This window comes from Crassostrea angulata, chromosome 3 (assembly GCF_025612915.1).
Source record: "Crassostrea angulata isolate pt1a10 chromosome 3, ASM2561291v2, whole genome shotgun sequence".
Classification (NCBI taxonomy): Eukaryota; Metazoa; Mollusca; class Bivalvia; order Ostreida; family Ostreidae; genus Magallana; species Magallana angulata.
The window spans coordinates 40,830,747-40,851,781 of record NC_069113.1 but is presented as its reverse complement, the minus strand read 5'-3'; the positions used below and the strand labels follow the sequence as shown (position 1 = coordinate 40,851,781).

General features: G+C 32.5%; 1 protein-coding gene across 2 annotated transcripts; it reads left to right on the top strand.

Annotated features, from left to right (window-relative positions):
• Nucleotides 1-51: 51 nt before the first annotated feature.
• Nucleotides 52-19,900, top strand: LOC128175018 (uncharacterized). Of its 2 annotated transcripts, XM_052840386.1 has the most exons (7): nt 52-155; nt 394-464; nt 4,398-4,569; nt 5,376-5,424; nt 10,677-10,831; nt 11,201-11,344; nt 19,646-19,900. In XM_052840386.1, the coding sequence occupies exons 1-7, from the start codon at nt 110-112 to the stop codon at nt 19,651-19,653; spliced, it is 645 nt and encodes a 214-aa protein (XP_052696346.1). In that variant the 5' UTR covers nt 52-109; the 3' UTR covers nt 19,654-19,900. The 2 variants fall into 2 exon arrangements, with proteins under 2 accessions (XP_052696346.1, XP_052696347.1); XM_052840387.1 differs by lacking the exon at nt 11,201-11,344.
• The last annotated feature ends 1,135 nt before the right edge of the window (nt 19,901-21,035 follow it).

Sequence of the window (21,035 nt, the reverse complement as noted above, 5' to 3'; positions counted from 1 at the left end):
CGGTATTTGTTACTACTCATCCTTCCTTCCTCCTTTATGAAAAAAAATCAGAAAACAGTGAGGGTCTTTCTTCATTTTACCAGAGCATCGATGATTTTAACCAAAGAACATGTCTCGCTGGCACGGAACTTTGCTTCTTGCTGTTGTGTTCACAGGTCAGTTTCACTTTTTTGTGCACAATGCAAGAAAGAGTAAGAATAAAGTAAAGTTACTAGTATGTAAGATATTTTAGTGCAAGGCCGTTTACAATACCTTATAACCAGACGAAACACATAATGTTTTTTAATTTGTTATTCAATGTGGCTTGGAGATTTTACTCAATAGAAAAAAACCCCATAGTATTCAAAGCTAGGTTCTGCACCTAAAAACAACTATATTGCTTCTTTTTTTAAGCTCACAGTTGTGATTGCAACGACTCAAACAGAACTGAAGTTTTAAACATAGGAGATATGTTAATGCCAACGGTGAGTAATGTTTATAGATATATATTTAGACTTGGGAAAATTACATTGCAAAGTAATGCTTAACATTATCATTACTTCATGAATTTGGGCATTAAATTACCATTACTTCATTTTATTGAAGTAATGCATTACATTACCATCACATAAGCAAAGTAATGCATTGCCATTACCATTACTTTGTGAGAAGTCAATTGAATTTAAATCAAGTAAAACTAAATGAAGAGATTATAATAAATGAAACACATTTCAGAGAGTCATGGTCATGATTTTGGTCTTCATTATTAATGTTCACAACGCTTCAGTAAGGCATTCCTAATGGTAAACCAAAATTTGAGCGTCAGTCGTCGGGTTACCGTACAAGTTAGTTACAGGGCTAATGCAAACAAAGGTCATGTCATGTTTTGTTTAGATTTTGAATTTTCACGGTGTAGATTTTAAATGAATGTAAAAAACACTAGGAACCGTTATTTATCTTTAGAACTTATCAGCAGAGAGAAAAATCAGTTTGAAAAAAGAACTTTTTATGGTATATGAAACCTATGTAAACAAAATCATGGCACGAACCTTTTTTACATAACAAATAATTGTGAGCTCTGTATCTTGCTTATAACTCTCAAATTTTTGGTTGGTTATAAGAAATGCCTTACTAATGCATTGTAAACAATAAGAATAGAAAAATTAAATTTGACAAAAATAGTGACCATGTTCCTTTTACAAATCTTCAGGTTCATGTTCACTATCAGGTTTAATTCTAATGATTTATACAAAATAGCTGTTGCACTTTATGATCATCAAAGTTTCAAATGTTTTACCTTTTAACTGCATCCAGCTATACTGAATTAACAGTCTACAGGAGCACAGGAAGCTTGAACTGAAAGATACTGTTTGGGCATCTTTGTTAACGTAGGATAATTTTAAGTGTTCATTTGTTTTCCAAAAAAAGAAGGAGGTCAGCACATGATTCCAGAGTTAGCTCTTCCGGATAAAGTTGCACACGTTGTGTGCTTTTAGATATGTCATGCAGCTCCATGCAAATCATCCTGACTATGCGTTGTTGACACACTCTTCACATTAACAGATTTATTGAATGCACAACTAATTAGAGTAATTTTTGAAAATGATTGGAAACTCTTAATAACAACACAATTTTATACACTTGTGTCGTTTTAACTATTAGTATTTTCAATTTAAAAAATGGATTTTTGAATATATTTTCAATAATACAACTAAAATATTTTCATCCTATTAATAAGAGTTATTTCTCATATTTTGAGGAATGTTCGAAAATTAATGAGACATTTACTTTAACTCCCTTGGTAAATAAGATAAACCATTGCAATTTCACAAAAAAGTAAACTAGGATGCCGTTTAATATTATGAAAAATTTCCAGTTAATGACATCATTAGATCATTCCTTATAAGCCGACAAACATGTTTACGTCCAATAACCCGGAACAACCGCAAACTCACCGCAACGTCATTTTAACGCGTGTCCATATCCCTATGTTTTGAACACCTTGCAAACAAACGGAAACCGTGAACTATTCCTTATTTTATATCTTTTGTTTTCATTTAAAGATACCAGCATTTACGTATTTTTTCCATTCTTGATTTTTTTGTGGAAAAAAATCGAGGTAGTTCTATTACTTTTTGGTGAAACGTCTCTTACAATTATTCTGACAGTGTACATACATGTATTTTAGAACTGTTGACATCAATGTTTGTGTAAAAACTAATAATATTTAGTCCTTAGATAGGTAAGGTAAGGTTAGCTACTAGTAACTGGCAACGAGAAGTAAGAAAAGCTAGCTACTAGTAACTGGCTACGAGATGAAATAAAAGTTGGCTACTAGTAACTGGCTACTATTAACTGACTACGAGAAGTAAGAAAATCTAGCTACTAGTATCTGGTTACGAGATGAAAGAAACTTGGCTGCTAGTTACTAGTTACTGTCCAAGTGATAAAACATACCTAAGATTTCTGTTTGTGTTCTTAATATGTCCTTTGCACTTTATAATCATTTACTCATATTCCTCTCATACTCCAATCAGTAATTGGTGCATTTCGTTTAAAATATCTCTATTTTAGACTATATTGTCCATTGGACTCAAGTAGCTGTACCTAATTGAAAATATCAACAAGTGTTATTATTTATAACAATTTATCATGTCATCCGCATGATATTACAACAAAATTACTCAGATATCTCTCTTAATCTCGCCAGCTACAAGTGCATTTCGTTTCAATTATCTCTATTTTAAAGACAATTTTTTCATGCAACTCAAGTAGCCGTACATAAAGATTGAAGACATCTTCTAGGGTTGTTAATAAAAACATTCTGTTCAGATCATCCACAATATATTACGATAGAACTACACAGATACTGTGGTTTCATTAATATTCAAGAGTATCAATTTTCGTGTATAAAGTGAAAATCGGTTTTAAGGATACGTAAATTCGTGACCATTGACCCTATCAATATAAAATGTCAATAGAAATTACACTTCAATGAACATTTAATTTCGTGGAACAATTTAACAACGAAATCCACGAAAATTGGTATTCAACGAAAATTGATGAAACCACAGTATCTCTCTTTATGTCGTCAGCTACTAATGCATTTTGTTACAAATATCTTTATTTTTTGGCGATTTTGTCAATATATCTCAAGTAGCTGTATATATAGATTGAAGATATATGACAGTCTTTTTAATATCAAAATTTCGGAAAGTCATCCACATAATATTACAACACAATTACTCAGATATCTCTCTTTATGTAGTCAGCTACTCGTGCATTTTGTTACAAATATCTTTATTTTTTGAGAGTTTCATCAATATATCTCAAGTAGCTGTATATAAAAATTGATGATATGTACAAATCATCCTTATTTCAACATTCTGTTTGGTCACACATATGATATTACGAAATAATTACCCAGATATCTCTTTAAATCTCGTCAGCTACTAGTGTATTATTTTTTTTTTTTACAAAAATCTTTATTTTTTAAGGGTTTTGTCAAAATATCTCAAGAAGCTGTATATATAGATTTGTCCTTTTGTTTTAGCTCTGGCTAAACAATAAGTAATAAAACCCACCGTTAAATGAAGCCCTTGACTCCTTTACATTCTATAGTTTTGTTTAAGCAATTGCGTGGCCTGAAAAGGTCTTCTTCCGAAATTTCCACAAATTTGATGTTTATTTGCTGCGCTGCCTTGATGTCAGACTTCAATAAACCCTCGTGTTCAAATTTCTATTGCCTGATGAATACATTTTTTGCACAGATGTAAATCATAAATCTGTACAATACGAGTTCAGCATCGATTTAGACGCGCATTGTGGATGGCTGTTTATCTATTATTAAACTGAATGGACCTAAATGGGCTGAAACATAGCTTTCAAATTCCCTATTGCTATCCGTATTTCAGCTCAAACACTAGTGAAACTTGCACAAAAGTTAGTCTTAACAAATAAGAAAATGAACATATGTAATTTTATTTCCTCTAGTATTGATTGTTGGTCCACCGACACTTAGCAAGTAGTTGTTAAATTTTATTTAATATCCGAGTTATGCCTGCGCCGGGTACCTACCTCCGAACTGTGTATGTACCGTCATAAACAAAACGTTAAATATCTTTTAATATCACTTTGCGCAAATATTTGTTTGGATTATTTTTATGTTTATGTTAAATTTACCAAAATTCGTCTCTTAGAAAGGGACATTTTTGTTTTCGAATACACCTCGTACTTTAAAATAGTTTTTAATCAAGTACAATTTCAGCTTTTTAACTCAATTTAAAAATGATTATGAATACATAACCATCATAGTAATGCAAATGCCACACACACACACACACACACACACACACACACACACACACATATATATATATATAGAGAGATATGAAATGTCTGTTGTTTTTCTAACCCAGGTAAAGAAAAATATTAATGTTTGCCAAAACGTCTATACCGGTGGAAAAACAGTTGCGTTACCATGGACAATAACAAGCACCAGTGACGGTGGATTATACAGATGTTTGGCTATCAAAAATCTGAATGATTCAATCGAGCCTACGGAATATTATGTAATGGTTTTCATACGTCGTAAGTAACTGAGGTGGAGACTAACATATCAACATACATTTGTTTTATAGCTTCTTTAGTGCTATCTACACCTCTTTTGTTGCAAGTATTAAACTTTCAACCTTTTCCATTTGTTATATTGTTTTGGTTTAGTTTTCGGCTGGAGTGTATTGTTGAGAGTCTAGCTAATGCGTTTTAGTCTTGCATTTAAATGATAGTAATTTCAATTCATCTTAGCAAATTATATGAGGCCATTATAGTTTATATTATAATACATTACTTTCACAGAAAAATGAGTGAGGAATGCCAGGTTTTAAAAAATATTTCTAATTTTGAAAAAAAAATTGTGTATGTAAAGGCATACATATCACAAGGCGCTAATTTTCCTTTTCATAAAATTATTTTGGTAACCGACTCGGAAAAGTGATGCTTTGAATTTATTAAAACGATTATTACAAATGCATTGACAGAATAAATACATATATATACTAGGTGATCAAGCAGGTGAGCATCTGTTCCAAGGGCTCACCATTCTTGCTAGTAACTTTGGTGTTCCTAAACAAGGCAGTAATTGATGCCTGGCTCCCTTGTTGTAAGCAGCCGTGGCCTATATTGTCAACAAAATTATTAGGCAATGTTTGTATTGTTATTTTTATTTCTCCTGTGATGGAGGCATCTTAGATAAATAAGATATCAGCATTTAAAGCAAAGGTGCTTTATTTTCGGCATTGCCTTTCACGGTGCATGTTTATTCTGTATTGTGAATTTTTTACGGATATTTGAGCTGATGATTTAAATTGTCAATAATTTTTACCTTCTTTTTAAAGATGAAGTGTCTAGTGTAATTGCATCAGGTGATATATGTGCGGATAACAGGTTTGCATTTCATAAATTGTGCGTAGGAATACAGTTTTTTGAATATTCTTTGAAATGATTATATTGTGTTATTGAATGTCATTTAATCACTTCATTTTAGTCACATAAAAAATATAATTCGAGCATTCTGTCCTTCCTTCTGCAATTGTGGATGATGTGTTATTTTGATATACAATAATTCCACATCAAAAACAAATGTTTTAAATGTTATATATTGCAGGAATCTTGCGAAAATTTTCTTGCTAACCATTTTGTCATATAGGCAGGACAAAAAAAAGCTTTCGAAGACGAATGAAACATTACGCAAAAAAATATTCATTAAGTCAGTTTCGATATCTAAGACCTTTAAACGAGATACTCACTCCTTGTAACCAACTATTCATCATTTTCTTTATAAGCTAACCTAAGCTCAAGCTCAAGTGAGCTTTTCTAGTTACCTTTTGGCGTCCGTCTGTTTGTCTGTCCGTCCGTAAACTGTTTACATTTATGACTTCCTCTCAAAAACCAATGTTCTAATTTCAAACTTGACACAAAGATTTGATGGGTAATGAAATTTTAACTTTGTTAAAATGAAAGGACTATGCCCTCTCTCAAAGAGAGATGATTAGGAATCTGTTGATATTTTCCAAAAATCTTCTTATTAACTAACTGGCCTGAAAATTTGAAATTTGTATGGAAGCATCATCAGGTGGTGTAGATACAAATTCGTTCAAATCAATATGGGTAAGCCTGGGCAACAATTAGAAATTGAAATTTTACATAATAAGATATAGAGAAAATTCTTTACACAGAAAACCAGTTGGTTAGAAAAGCTGTAACTTGTACAGAATCATTTTTAGGTTATATATACTAGTATTCAAGTTTGTTCAAATCATGATCCCCGGGAATATGATTTGACCCTAATGGGTTGGGGGTCAAATATTTTTACGTATCATATTTTGTAATCATTCTCAAAAACCCAAAGTTTATGAAACCTTTCAATACTAATCCTGAAATGATTCCACTGTAGCTGTCAATGTCTGGGTTCATTTTCTGTCCAGAGCTAGATTTAGGTAAATGGGAAGTTACATACGAGACCCCCGCCCCCTATGTTAAATCGACAATATCTTCTTAAGAAACGATAACATTTTGAAAACAATATGATTATAAAGTACATATTTTTATTGTTCTTTGTCCTAATTTCTATTTTGACATAACAAACTGTAATTCTTTTCTATAAAAATGCACTTAATATTCGATGTAACTAGATACTCATTTATATTAACAACAATACCAGTATTTAAGATGTAATAGATTCGTTCTTAGGGAAAAAACTAACTCGTTATAAAGCGATACTAACACATAATTAGATTCTAACTCGTTACTACAGGATAATTTTCTTCTTATTATTTGTTCAATATTTTTAAAACAAATCAGTTGGCCTCCATGAGAATCAATATGACAAAAACACTGATTCTCTACGTACTGGTATTTGTTCCATTCTTACTAATTATGAATTTTCATAAAACGACTCTCAGGGATATTTTATAAATATGACATTGTTTTTAAAATCCTCAAATTATGCCATTCTTTGACTAATTACCGTTAGTAGTAACATAATAGGGCTCCTGGCTCAGACTGCGCAGATTTCAGACTTGGAATGTGTGACGTCACAGGAATGTTGGGTATTTTTAGCACAGACTTGGTCAGTCTGATACGTCACAGATACCCTATGGTATTTTTAGCTCAGGGATGCAAAGTATTTCATAGACTGTTTCTACTAGGTTTTGCAGACATTTAAATTATGAGTATTTGTAGCTCAGACTTTAAGGAATGTACGATATTTTAATAGCCAAGCTAAACCATGTGAGAGAAAGGAATGCGGTAAAGACTATAAGTACTTGCATGCCACGCTTTTTCTATATCATTTTCACTTGAAATTTTAACGATGGAAGACGCTCACCGAGAAATTATTCAACGTTAGTTCGGGACATGTCTCCTGAATTGGTTGTTGAAGAGCTTTATAGGAAAAGACAGTTCTGCGCCACCCATCTCTCTTATAAGAAAATAGAAGGCATCCCTCACCATCCCTCACATTGAATTATATAGAAGATATCCCTCACTATATAACGAGTATTGAGGGATGACTGATAAGTAGGTCACTGGTCATTTAAATCACCTGTGCAATCGATCGGGTGGAATGTTTGGAAAAACCATGGAAAACATGAGAAAGAGAGTAAATGTGGAAATTGGTGCACACTAAACAGTGATTGCGAAGGTGTGTGCCAAACCACACTTTCAGTTCTTTAAGATATTTAATGAAGATGTGGTGGCGGTCAATTTTAGAAAATCAAACATTGTCCTTAATCGACCCATTTATGCCGGCTTCTGTAGACTCGACCTTGATTGCTAAGCTGCTCATGTTTCAATTTCATTATCCACTTATGGAGATAAAGCTAGTCTTCTTTTTACCGACACAGATAGTCTTTGTTATGAAATTCAAACAGAAGATATTTATCAGGACATGTTTAAACATCTCTACCTCTTTGATACCAGTAATTTTAACAAAGACCACTTTCTGCATTCCAAAACGAACTGTAAAGTTCTTGGAAAAATGAAAGATGAATGTGGGGGAACAGAGATACAAGAATTTATTGGACGAAGACCTAAAATGTACAGTTTGTTATACGATGACCAAGAAAAGAAAACTGCAAAGGGAGTGAAAAAGTCGGTGATTGAAAAAGATTTGAAACACGAATCTTATAAGACAGCTCTCTTTGATCATAGTTCTATGAAGCATTCAATGAATGTCAACCACCAATTGCCACTCATCCCTCTTATAAGAAAATAGAAGGCATCCCTCACATTAAATTATATAGAAGATATCCCTCACTATATAACGAGTATTGAGGGATGATTGATAAGTAGGTCACTGGTCATTTAAAGATCTATGAGGCGTTTCATTATAACGTTGCACTTAATCTTGCAAAACGTCTACGTAACGTTTTGTTCTATTTTTCGTTAAGTATCTATATATTCTAGATTTTATAAAAAGTCTGTATAAAACGCTCGGAATAGTTTGCTTTTGTATCCGAATTTTGTGTCGTAAAAAAGTTAATCTTTTGAGATTTCACATACTCTTGTAACATTCGATTTGTAAATTCACTTCCTTTATCAGTTCTAAGTTTTTTACATTTGCGACCCTTTTGTACAATTTGTTTAAATAGCCTTTAAAGATTCACGTACTTTTGAAGGCCCGAAGTAAGAACCAGACGACTTCAGATTGTAATACTCTTTCTGCAAAAATTTATCAATTGCATTCCTCATCCTCATACCTATGATAACGTAAAATAAGACAAATTTCAAAGTGAAAAACAAATCCATTATGATTAAAAAACAGAGCAAACATAACTATCAATACAAATGCAAAGACAGCTCAATATTCACCATTAGTAGTAGATATGTTTAAAGTCCATTCCTCAAGACATGTACAGTCACATCAATTATAAGAGCAAATTTGTTTTCAATGAACATTTATAGAGGCCTACAAATCGTATACTTTGAGTTTCTTTTTTACACTTAACATATCGTGAATTAATCTTCATCATGTTATCACAAATGTTTGTTATTTCTTCTCTCCAAGATTCTGTGTCTGGGATTCGTCTTTCTATCCATTTAGAGAAAATCATCGCATCCTTGTCAACGTTTATCGAATCGGGTATGTCCCAGGCAGCAATTTCCTTAAGCCATTTTTCCATGACGATTTCATTGTTGACCTTTTCTACTGCTAAGTCAAAATACATCCACAAGTGGGTGCGAGGAGTCTCCATGATGCATGAGTGCTGCACTTGACTTGGGTGATCAACAGAACATCCGTAACACTCTTCAGTCACTATTTCACTTATTAAATCGACAATTGTCATTGCAAAAATCATATTGTAACTTTTAATCATCTGTCTGCAACGTTTCTCACTAATACGTTCCATGGTAAATTGGTCTCTGCTAGTACAGCAACTGATTTGATTTTTACAACTGTTCGGGTATACGTGTATACACTCTGAACTATTTCAGTAGTTTACATCTGGAATGTTAAGAAGTCCTTCCAAAGATTGCATATCAATCTGAGATAATGGTAGGCATGGGTACTCTGCAGAACCCTGGGGAATGAAGTCTTGAATGGCTAAAGTTGCATTTTTCAAATTTTCCAGTTTACTCTCCAGTTAGGCTTCCAGTAATGGCGTAGATCAAGAAGGGGATAGTCTTTGGATGCAGTCGCGTAAAAGTAGCTGCCTTAGTACCAAGTCTCGTCTATCTGTCGTGTAGAATAGTTCTTTACAGTCTCGTCTATCTGTCGTGTAGAATAGTTCTTTACAGCTTCTTCAATACCGTTTAGAAAATTCTCTAACATTGACAACTCCATCAAGGACATAACAATACCTTTCATGGTAGGGTAAGGTTTTGAATTGCCTTTTTCATATTGGCGAATGTGGATCTGTACAACGTTTCCGCAAAGGTTTGCAGTAACGTAGACATTGCCTCTCAAATTCAGCATACATAACTGTGTAAACTTCTTCAGCGGTGCTTTGACATTTTGTTTCGAGTGGGGTGCAGGACTCTGACTATCGTTGGTTTGGCGTTAAGTCCCGTCATCTTCTTGTCTAAGTTGCAAGGCTAGATGAGATTGGTTGTTTTTTTCTAACGCTTGACAAAACAGATGGAAAGCCTTACTCCCCCTCTTTGGTAGAAAATCCAATACTTTTCTAGACTTAGCAAATTCTGTCAGTTGCACCAAAACAGTTTCTTTCATCTCTGAAGTGAAAATACAGTCACTGTATAACTGTTCTGCCACTGACTCGGGAAACGTTTCCCGCACCAACATAGAATGGTTTCTTCTAAACATTTCACGATGTACGTCTTCCATTTTCAGTGAGCAAAATGATACAGAAGTTAGTTTCATGCAGCATTTATAGTCTTTCTCGCATTCCATTCTCTCAGATTTTTTTTACTAAATATTTTGAAATTGCATCTAAATAACTGCTAAACCTAGTAGAATAAGTTCATAAAATACACCGCATTCCTAGTCCGAGCTAAAAATACCATGGGGTACCCGGGACGTCATACATTCCACAGACTGGAAAGACCCCTGTGACGTCACACATTCCAAGTCTGAAATCTGCGCAGTCTAAGCCAGGAGCCCTATTATGGTACTACTACCGTTCAATTTAAAGTAAATACATTATTACTTGTGTATGCGATTCATTGATTTCATTTAGCTCTTCAAATTCAATGTGCTTAACAATTGAGGAAGGAGCGAGCACAACTCTTTGGTGCAACGCAACTGATGGCTACCCAACCCCTATAGTGAGATGGTTTATACGTGAAATCGACGAAATCGAATATAAAGGCAACAAATTCAATGTCATAACAGGTAACGATTTACGTTTTTGTGATTTGTTTGAAAAGACAAAATGTAAATGTGACAAATTAGCATTTTGGCTTGTGTACTCGTTAATATTATATTTGGTCATTTTAAAATACACTCCATGGAATAATGCATGTAAATAAAAAAACTAATGTGATAGGTGTTTAATATCTACTGTAGCCGCCGACTAGTGAGATGCAAACTCAAAAGTGGTAATTATGGCGGCGTTATCATTGTTGATTTTGAAGTAAAGTCGACCATTGATATCGTACATTATAACAAATATATAAAATAAACAATCCAAGTCACAAATGCAATATCGCCCTGTTAAAAATAAAACATGTAGACAAATGAAGTAGTATTTTTAATTCACAGACACAGATCTTGGTATCGAAGGACCGTTACTCATTCATAAAATTTCTTATGAATGCACCTCTCTTCTTGTTTGTAAAGTCGGGAATTACGTTAATAAAATAAAGGAATCAGCGGTGGAAAAGTTGATAAAGGTTTACGTTAGGCGTAAGTTGATAACTTTTTATACATACATAGTATATACTTTTACTGATTCATGAAATAGCATGGTTTTTACCACAATTCCCATTTTTCGACAAGCTGAAAAACAACATTGAATGCATGAACAGGTGTTGAGTTTGGAGCTAAGCTTCATTACATCTGTAACTTTAAATTTAACATAAGTTTGTCTGCCCATGTTTTTAAATGATTGGAGGAAACTCCATCTTGAGAAAAAGAATTTAAGTCATGCCATTAAAGACTCAAAAAGGGTTAGAATTTGTGTATGATTTAAAAGTCAAAGGACTATATATGGTTTGAGCCTAAAATGGCCCCCTAAAATGAACATTGTCATTTTACTGTAATTCTTTGTACAAATATACATTTGAAGTTTTTTCATAATTTTCATTTTGAATTTAGTGCCCACAATTTTAAAATATGACATCATAAAGTTTACCTTTTCCCGCCATTTTCTCATTTTTAGCATAAAACGGCTTGTTTTGAGGCAGTTTTTCTTTAAGGAAACATTGAGCGACTGCTTGAAGAAACAAAATATTTTCACCAAAGATGTATCTCTCCAATACTTATAAGTGACAAAAAGTTCGTTCTTGTTCAAAGAGTCGCTCTGTATTTCCCATTCGAAAAAAGATAAAAAAAAATGTCAATTTTTGATTGATTTTGATTGAATTATAAAAAAAGCGTCACTTCTGACGTCAGATACTGCTAGTGAGTGCATATGAATCAAATAAATAGGTGAAAAACATACTTCATGTCAACTCTTTTATAAAATAACACAACAAAGTAATGTACCTGAATAATTTTAAAAATAGCGAATTTTGGTGGCCAAATTTGACTAATATCATATATAGTTCTTTTGGATGATAAATCCCATCAAAGGAATAAGTATTTCTCTCATTTGGTCCCATTGCTTTGTTGTCCCCCTCAAGTATATATTCAGCATATGGCGTAATTATCAAAAATATAAAACTGGAATTCAATAATATATATGATAGTTTTTAAGATATCAGGCTGCAAAATCGAATATTAAATATCAATCCTAAAACCATGGACCTTTCAAGAACATTTACCATAGAAAAAAAATCTGGGTCATACAATTTTATGTTGCTGCAGTAATAATACAAAAAACAGTATGGTTAACATTTAAAGTAAAATATGTAACATTGGATGTCTTTTCAAGATACATGACCGTGCACTGAAATTATTCATGACCTAAATGGAAACATTTAATACTTATCTAATTATTTTAATTATCATTCAATCATTCAGATTTTCCTCCTGAGCACTTACAATTGATTTACATGGACTATGGACAATTTCTTTTTAAGTACATATTTTTAAACAAAATTCCGTATCTTAATATTTTGTATTATATATCTCTAATTATTTTACAAAATAAATATATATTTTTTAAAATAATTGTAGTGATGAAGACTTCTTAATGCTTACAAGAATATAATTTTACTTCCGGTAATGAAAATAACTGTTTTAGTACATGTAACTAGATAAAACAGTTTCCATATTTAAACATTTGACCCTCCAAAAAACCCTGATAAAGAGAAATTGGTTATAATCTATAATGTAGGTATATTCAATTCCAAATTTGTCTCATTCAAGGGTATTTGTGTTTAACGAGATCGTTTCCCTTAACCTCTTTTCACATAGCATGTGCATGACAATTTTTTTTTATCAAGACAGCATGTATTCGTGCAAAAAGAATAAAATTATTTTTTTTTTAAAGATAGAATATATATCAAATAAAATAACCATCGAAAAAAAGATACACGCATAAACAATTGTACCTGTACATCTTTCCGTTCATTTATCAGCCTGGCCCCGAGGTTATAAAACTTTTTTCATACTCGTACTCATACTCATACTCCGTACTCCGAGTATGTGCTCCACTGAGTACGACTTTAAAAACCGAGGTTATAAAAGTTTTTGAGTACGTTCTCCGCTGAGTACAATTTGGAGTATGCTCCAAAAAGGCGATCGATGAAATTTTACGTCTCTGAAGAAAGACAGAGAACGGTAATTCATGTAAATAGTCCTGGCATGTAGGCAAACTGTACATGTATTCAGATTAATTATTTATCAACAAAATATAACACATTATTTACATGTACATATTACCTTCTCCATCTGCAAGCATGGAGATGTGTCTGCATCTATAACTTATGAATTTTTGAGCAACAGAGACGATAAATCCAGTGTAATTGGTAAAATTATCAACAAATTGTGTTCATGTCAAATCTCAATCTCTCTCTCTCTCTCTCTCTCTCTCTCTCTCTCATGAGACTCAGATAGTGATTCATGCATGTGATGATTAAGTATAATTATGTTGTAAGGAACGATATGAATATAAAAGAAAGAAGTAAGAATTTACACGGATATGAAGAGAGTATTTCAACATAGAATTTAGTTCGATATATCTTAAGTGTTCCTGGCTTTTATACGATTTTGAAATTTTACATGCCAGGAAAAGGTCAGAAACGACGCCAATACAAAACTGGAAAGTCACTGCCCCCAAGTGGATATCTCTTAAGATATTTAGTGAGCAGTCCCTGTATTAGGGAAAACAGGGAAGAGTTTAATTCAAAAATAGAAACATATACTTGGGAAAATCACAAAAATACTGAGAAATCCGTATTTTCACACTCATATAATATACACTAAGGAAATTATATGGGTATTCCAATTTAATTGCAACATACTTAGTACTATATTTGCCTTTTAAAATTCTTGTGAGAAAAAAAACATCTAATATCTTGAAGGGGTGGGGTGGGGGTGGGTGTTGGAATTGCATCAATGAACATATGCCAAAAGCCAAGGACACATGTAAAGTTTCTCATTTTAATATTTTTGGGAATGTGCACGAGAGTTTAAGAAAATTCACTAATTGAAATATTTTTGAAATTTCCAATTTGAGGACCACGTTAAACAGAAACAACGTGTTTAAGGAAACTGTGTACTAAAGTTGCTGTACCCCTTTTTGTGGGGTTTTATTGATGGTTCAAGTTTTTCTCACTTAGTCAAGGCTTGAACATGTGTGTTTAGAATTTTTACATACATACTGTGTCATTTTTAGCCGGGCTCTGCTGAAAGCAGAGTCCTGGCTATAGGCAGGCAAATCGCCAATGTTACTATAAATAGCACAAGTAAACAAAAAACCAAACAGCGTCAAGGTAAAGCTTCCGCTATACCAAATAGTTACACAAAGAGCCACGTTTTGTTAAAAGTGTTGGCATTTTGTTTCTTTTTTTTTAAATTTCGAATGAATTGTCTATCTTTTTTAGTTTTCTGATTAATAACGTGTTTTTAAAACATTACTATGCATTTTGGACACATACAATGCGTATGATTTTCCATGAACTACTTTGCTGCGCGATGAAGAAATGGGGATTGAATATATAATGCTTGTTGCAAAATTCAGGCAGCAACTGTTGAACTTTTTAACTTCTACTAGACAGACATATTTTTGTTTATAGCCGCTTACAAAATTTGGTCGCTCTCTGATGCTTTGCCGACATTAAAAGCATGAGAGAGAGAGAGAGAGAGAGAGAGAGAGAGAGAGAGAGAGAGAGGGAGATTTTCAGTCTTTATTACACAATATGCATAAAGACACACCAAAAGAGCCCGGCTTTCAGTACTTCAGTACTTTGATTAATCTTAAGTAACGTCCATTGATATTTTTGAGCAAGCCTTTTCCTATTCATCTTTAAAATTCGAAATACATGTGTTAATTTTGATGCATTTGACATAGATATTTGGTTACTTTAGATAAAAAAGGAATAGCTATATGAATTATCTAAATAGTTACTTGCTAATAAAATTAAACAATTTAAGAGATGAATATTCCCACAGCTAAGCTATATAGAGAAAAATCTCTCACATGAAAATGCGAAGAAGCTATTTTAAGTAGTACATGTATTTTCAATCGATTGCATAGAATAACAATAATCCCCTTCAAATCTCTCTCTCTCTCTCTCTCTCTCTCTCTCTCTCTCTCTCTCTCTCTCTCTCATAAATTCTAGCTTCGATCATGCAGGTTATAATTAATTTAAGTGTTATCTTTTTTTTTTTTTTTTTTTTTTACATAAACAAGCTTTTAATTAACTTTAAATTACCCGAATTCTCAAGCAGAATATATACGTCGATCATACTTAATGTTTTTCCATAACTGTGTATTTAAGAATAAAATTTGATGTCATTACACCAAATTTTATTTGTAGAAAGATACTAATATAATACTTAAGACTATGGGGTCACCGGGACCCACCATCCTTATATTCGAGCGTTTATAATCAAATGTTAAACCAAACAATGCATTTCACCTTACGTATACTTAGACATGTCTATGTTCTCGATGTTTTAATTCGAAATAAATAATAAAGATCGTAAGGTAGGTGATGTTCCATGGAAAAATTTCTTTAATATTTGGAAAATAAAAATCAAATACTGGTAGATGGTTCGGAATGGATACTCTACCTTCCCGCAGTAAAATTAAAAAGAAGTTGCGGCCTACAATGTATATTAGACAAAGAACACATCTAGATCTCTGCAGCTACATGTAGTATGTATGGTCACCTAGGAAGCCAAATATGTACGTCATAATTTTAAAAATATTGCCAATACAAAACTTAAAAATTCGAAATATTATCTTTATGTTTACATCTAACGCCCTTTAACCTGCGTTTTAATTACTTACTGCTGATTCTTGATTACTTTCTATATTTCCAAGTAAGATTGCTTTTTGTTAACTTTCAAAATACAAGTAGGTTTTTATTATCGATATTTCGAGATAAAAAGAAATGAACCTTGTTCAAAATTACTTTAAATTTCACAGCGTTTTTGACACTACAGAGGAAAGGCGATTTATAAGCCAATATTTTCCACATGCAGACAGTAACTGTTTTATGAAAAATTAAAAAAAAACAACAATCGTATAGATAAACCACAGGAAGTAGGATTCCCCCCCCCCCCACTCACACACACCAACACCAACTCCTCTTAAAAATATTTAGTTCCAGGGGTAGATCCAGAATGTGAAGTTAGAGGGGGCGTCAGTATAAGACAGGGAGTATGGAGAGGCCGCTTTGTGGCCTCCAGATGGTCCAGGGCAAAGTCCTGTTGGTGACCCAGGGGGCAAAGCCGGCCCCAGAAGCTCCAGGATTCTAGAGATTTTGTAGGGTAAAAAGGAAGTCTTTAAATAGACGTTTAAGATATTTTTTTTCTCGTGATTACCGGTATACTTAAAGTATTAATATTATTTACAATTTTTAAAGGTTTGTAGATTTAAGACCTACAGTCATCAAATTCCTCTGTCTTGTAGAAATCCAAGAAACATATCCTTTTATTTTTTTTCTTTCGAATGACTGTAAATTAATCAGTTTAAAAATCAAGTTCAATGGGACAATGTAAATTAATGAAGTTTTAATAAAAGATAACTATATATACCAGCTTATATTATAATAACAATGGAAGAGTCGTTAAAACACTAGTTAGTATAACCAATTACTTAAAGGTGGGTATATGGGTGACTGGTCATATTTGAACCCAAGGACAGCGTAACCAAAATGTTTTTTCCTGGGTTTTTTTAGTTACACCATTGAACACACGCGTTTTCTTCATATTGAAACAGTCTAATGTAGAGAAATCCCCCAAGTTAAAAAAAAAGATAATTAAGACTCGCAAGTTGTACATTTTCTTTGCCAGAAGGAGTATGATTTAACTTTATTTGGACAATATTTTTAGGGCTGTGGGGGGGGGGGGGGACGCCGGGTGCGACCTCCTTTACTCCGCCACTGATTTACCGCTTATTCTATAAAATGTTTCCCTTTCCAAGTTTTGTGGCATGCAACATAAATGATAATTGCCTGATAAGTAAGTAATAGAAAGCGTTAGACTTTTATGCATCCCCCATCCTTTGTAATGTTTAGAACTAACCTACATTTTCACTATAATCAAAAAATGGACCCAGCAAGTACATCTGATTGAAATTGATTAATAACGATACATGTACATTGATTTCTTTGTTTTAAATGATGGGGTGTATGGGTCGTATTTGACAAAAAACAGAATTCTTAAAAAGTCGAGCTAGTCAACGGTAGTATTTTGTACGTAGTTATACATGTATATGTACATTAATTAATGAAGCAAACTATCTAAAAGTTATTTTGATAATCTTGGTTGCAGTTCGTCCTTACTCTTAAATTCACCTCCTTTATATCTAGATATGTCATTCATAAAATGGTAAAAACTTTCCATTTTAATTCATATACATGTAAATATGATTAAATTAGAGCGTATAATACAGCAACGTTACAATATGAACAATATTATATGTTTGCACTGCATTTTATTTAGATTAAATGTCTTGAGTACGACTTTGAGAAAGCTTCAAAGCTTACTCAGAAAATCGCATTTTTGTACTCAGCCGGAGTACGAGTAGGAGTATGAAAAAGTTTTATAACCTCGATATCTTGAGTAGGAGTACGATTTGGAGCACGGAGTACGATTTGGAGTACGAGATCGTACTCAAGAAAGTTTTATAACCTCGGGGCCTGTTTGGAACTATCCGTTGTCTACTGAAAATATTAAACACAGACTTTATAATAAATGATATCATACGTTTATATCTAATAAAGTGCTGTTGATATAATGAATCTAATTTTACAATGAGATATCATTATCTTACACAACAAGACAAGATTTTTTTCTAAAGTTTTTCACACCGCAAGCTTACGGTCGTACAAATAGAGCTAGCCAATCAAAATGAACTTGGTCAATTGTAGTTCAATAAATGTAGACACTACTTCATTTATATCTTCTTTTTTGCAACTTATTTTAAGTTTATAGTATTAAATTTTGACTCATTTGCTAGAAAAATTATTACTTAAGTGGAATTGTTACACTAAATCAAATTTGCAACTTCCTATGGTGTTAAGTCTGTTTGTCAACATGTAAAACCCACGTGTTTTGGGGGATAAGTATGTTTCTCTTAGAAGCCGCAAAAAGCTTTATTTTTCTGATCTCAAAATTTTCTCGAAGTACTTAACAATAACTTATCTTTCATCAATACATGTAATATTTTGTTAATATATGTTAATCAATTAACTCCATTAATGCTATCATGAGTAACATATAGTGAAATATATTTCTTGTGTGAGAATTTAAGTGGTGTACTACTACATTAACTGGTGTCTGATATCATTAAAACATAGATCAACATCCTATAATTTCTTATTGAACTGACAATTAGAGGTAAAGTAGTCAGCAAGTTACCTAATTTGTATTTAAATGGTTTTGAAAAAAAATTCATTTCATTTATTAGCAAAATAAATTATATTAGCAAATTTCTTATAAAAAAAAATAAACACAGATAAATTTCTTTTATAATTAACAATCCCATACAATAACAACTTTGATTAACAAAAAAGTAAAATTTTGAACATATATTATAATACATGTAAAAAGATTACATTTAGTCGATATTTGATCTAAGATTTGTTTACTTGGATTTGCGAAGTAAGAAGTTAATAAAGTTAAGGCAAATATCTATTACAGTATTATAGAGTGTCTTTTCAGTGCTAGATACATTAGGACGTCATAATTGATTCAACATATTTTTTTTCGAATTTAAACTGGGAAATGTAGGAACAATAAACAACATTTTCTCGACCTTACATAAGAAATTCTATAAAAAGCAATTAAAATACTGGCATTTTATTGGACTTTTTTCTAAGAAAAAGTGTAACTTCTATTTTATATTGCGTTTTAAGACGGACTGTAGGCATGAAAAAAAGATCTTTATCGAGTTTATCTTTAGATTAGGCTGCGATACAACTTATTAATGCAAGAGCTGTTACAAGTATAATGAAGCATCATTGAAAGAATTCTTATCTCTTTCAGAAACATGTAGATTCCTTTTATTTATAAGACCTTGAACTTGAAAAGGTACTAAAGCTACCATATACATTGTATAACATTCGGTTAAATATTTTATTTAGCCTTTTGGAGGAAAGTCGATTCTGCTTAATCAAGTGTATTGCTAAACGCCTTTCATATATGCATAAGAATGAGAACATTCAAAAATACGAAATTCAAATCAACTCTAACTTGAAAAATCATTTCCCATCAAATATTGTACACGCCAAATGTAAAACGTTTACAGTAGTGTTGAAATCATTAAAAAGATAGGGAGAAAATAAATGCAATAAAAGACACATCTAGTATTATTTAGATTCGGCTTCTCATTGTATCATGTATTAAAATACATAAAATTATTTTCAGCTAAGTAAGCAGATCATAAAATTAGGAACCATTATTACATGTTAGAATCACCGTATCCATGTGTTGCTGCTTAACCCAGACATTAGAAAGGAACATGTCCTTTTCCATTTGTTCGGTCTGCAGAGATATCGCCAACTTTCAACGCGAATGACCGTTCATTATCCACTCTTGGAATCGGAGGACACTCATAAAAAAACCATAGTGTGCAGTATGAACTTAAAATTATAAAAAAAAATGTAATAAGAATTATATCAATAAAGGTTAACAAAAATTTTTTTTGCTTTTTTTTTTCATATCATTAGCGGTTGTGAATGTTGACCTTTAATGAGTGTTTTGGCCCTGTCCTAGATTCAAATCCCTATATTGGGAGATATGAAATTTGAAATTTTGATAGATGGCCTTATATGGAGTCAGTTTTATTCAGTATCAGCAGAAACCTTAAAGGGGCATGGTGACGATTTTGATCAAATTCTGTTTTTCTGTTTTAGTACTTACAATGCTTTAGAAATGCATTTCTAATGATCAAAGGAAGTTTGAGAGTCAGTTGTTAAGTTATAAGCAAGATACAGAGCTCGAATTCATTGTCATGTAAACAAGGCTCGCACCCTGTTTTTGTTTACAAAGGTTCAATATACCAGTAAAAATAATTTCGAGCTGATTTGTCTATCTTTTTATTCATTTTAAGCGTACATAAACAGTCCTAACGTTTAACATATTCATTTTAGGTCTAAAATTGGAATTTTTACTTCAACATTCTAAATATAAACAAAAGCTTTGTTTACGAAGCAAAGAAACTCGTCTATAACTCAACAAATGACACTCAAATTTTGGTTGCCTATTAAAATGCATTACTAAAGCATTGTAAACATTATTATCAGAAAAATAATTTTTGCCCGAAATCGTGACCATGCCCCTTTAAATGCATTACCACTGTTTGGCTATTTAGAGACAAAAACCCTGCCTCCGGGAACATGAAATTTATAATTTTGGTAGGGCTTCCTGGTTTACAAAATTATGAATTCAGGTTTCCTCACTGATGTGTGGGAGAATAGAAGATAATTTTAAACATTATATGAATTTACACTATAGATAAATTTTTGACCCCCGCCCCAAAGACATAACCCATACTCCAGGGGACATGAAATTTACATTTTAAGTAGAGGATTTCGTGGTTAACATAATTATGAAGTCAGTTTTTCTTACAGATATGTGAGAGTAAAGAAGAAGATTTTAAAACATAATATGCTTTAACACTAAATGGCCATATTGCCCCCCCCCCCCCACAGCCTGAACCCCTGATCAAGGGCCATGGATTTCACAATTAAGGTCGAGTAGTTCATGGACATCATACCCATGCATTCAGTTTTTCCCCTCATGTGTAAGAGTAAAG

Excerpts from the sequence above, each read along its gene's own strand:
- LOC128175018 (XM_052840386.1), top strand. The coding sequence starts at position 110 with ATGTCTCGCTGGCACGGAACTTTGCTTCTTGCTGTTGTGTTCACAG. Across the intron at positions 156-393 it reads TCTTGCTGTTGTGTTCACAG|CTCACAGTTGTGATTGCAAC; the intron begins GTCAGTTTCACT and ends TCTTTTTTTAAG. Across the intron at positions 10,832-11,200 it reads CAAATTCAATGTCATAACAG|ACACAGATCTTGGTATCGAA; the intron begins GTAACGATTTAC and ends TTTAATTCACAG.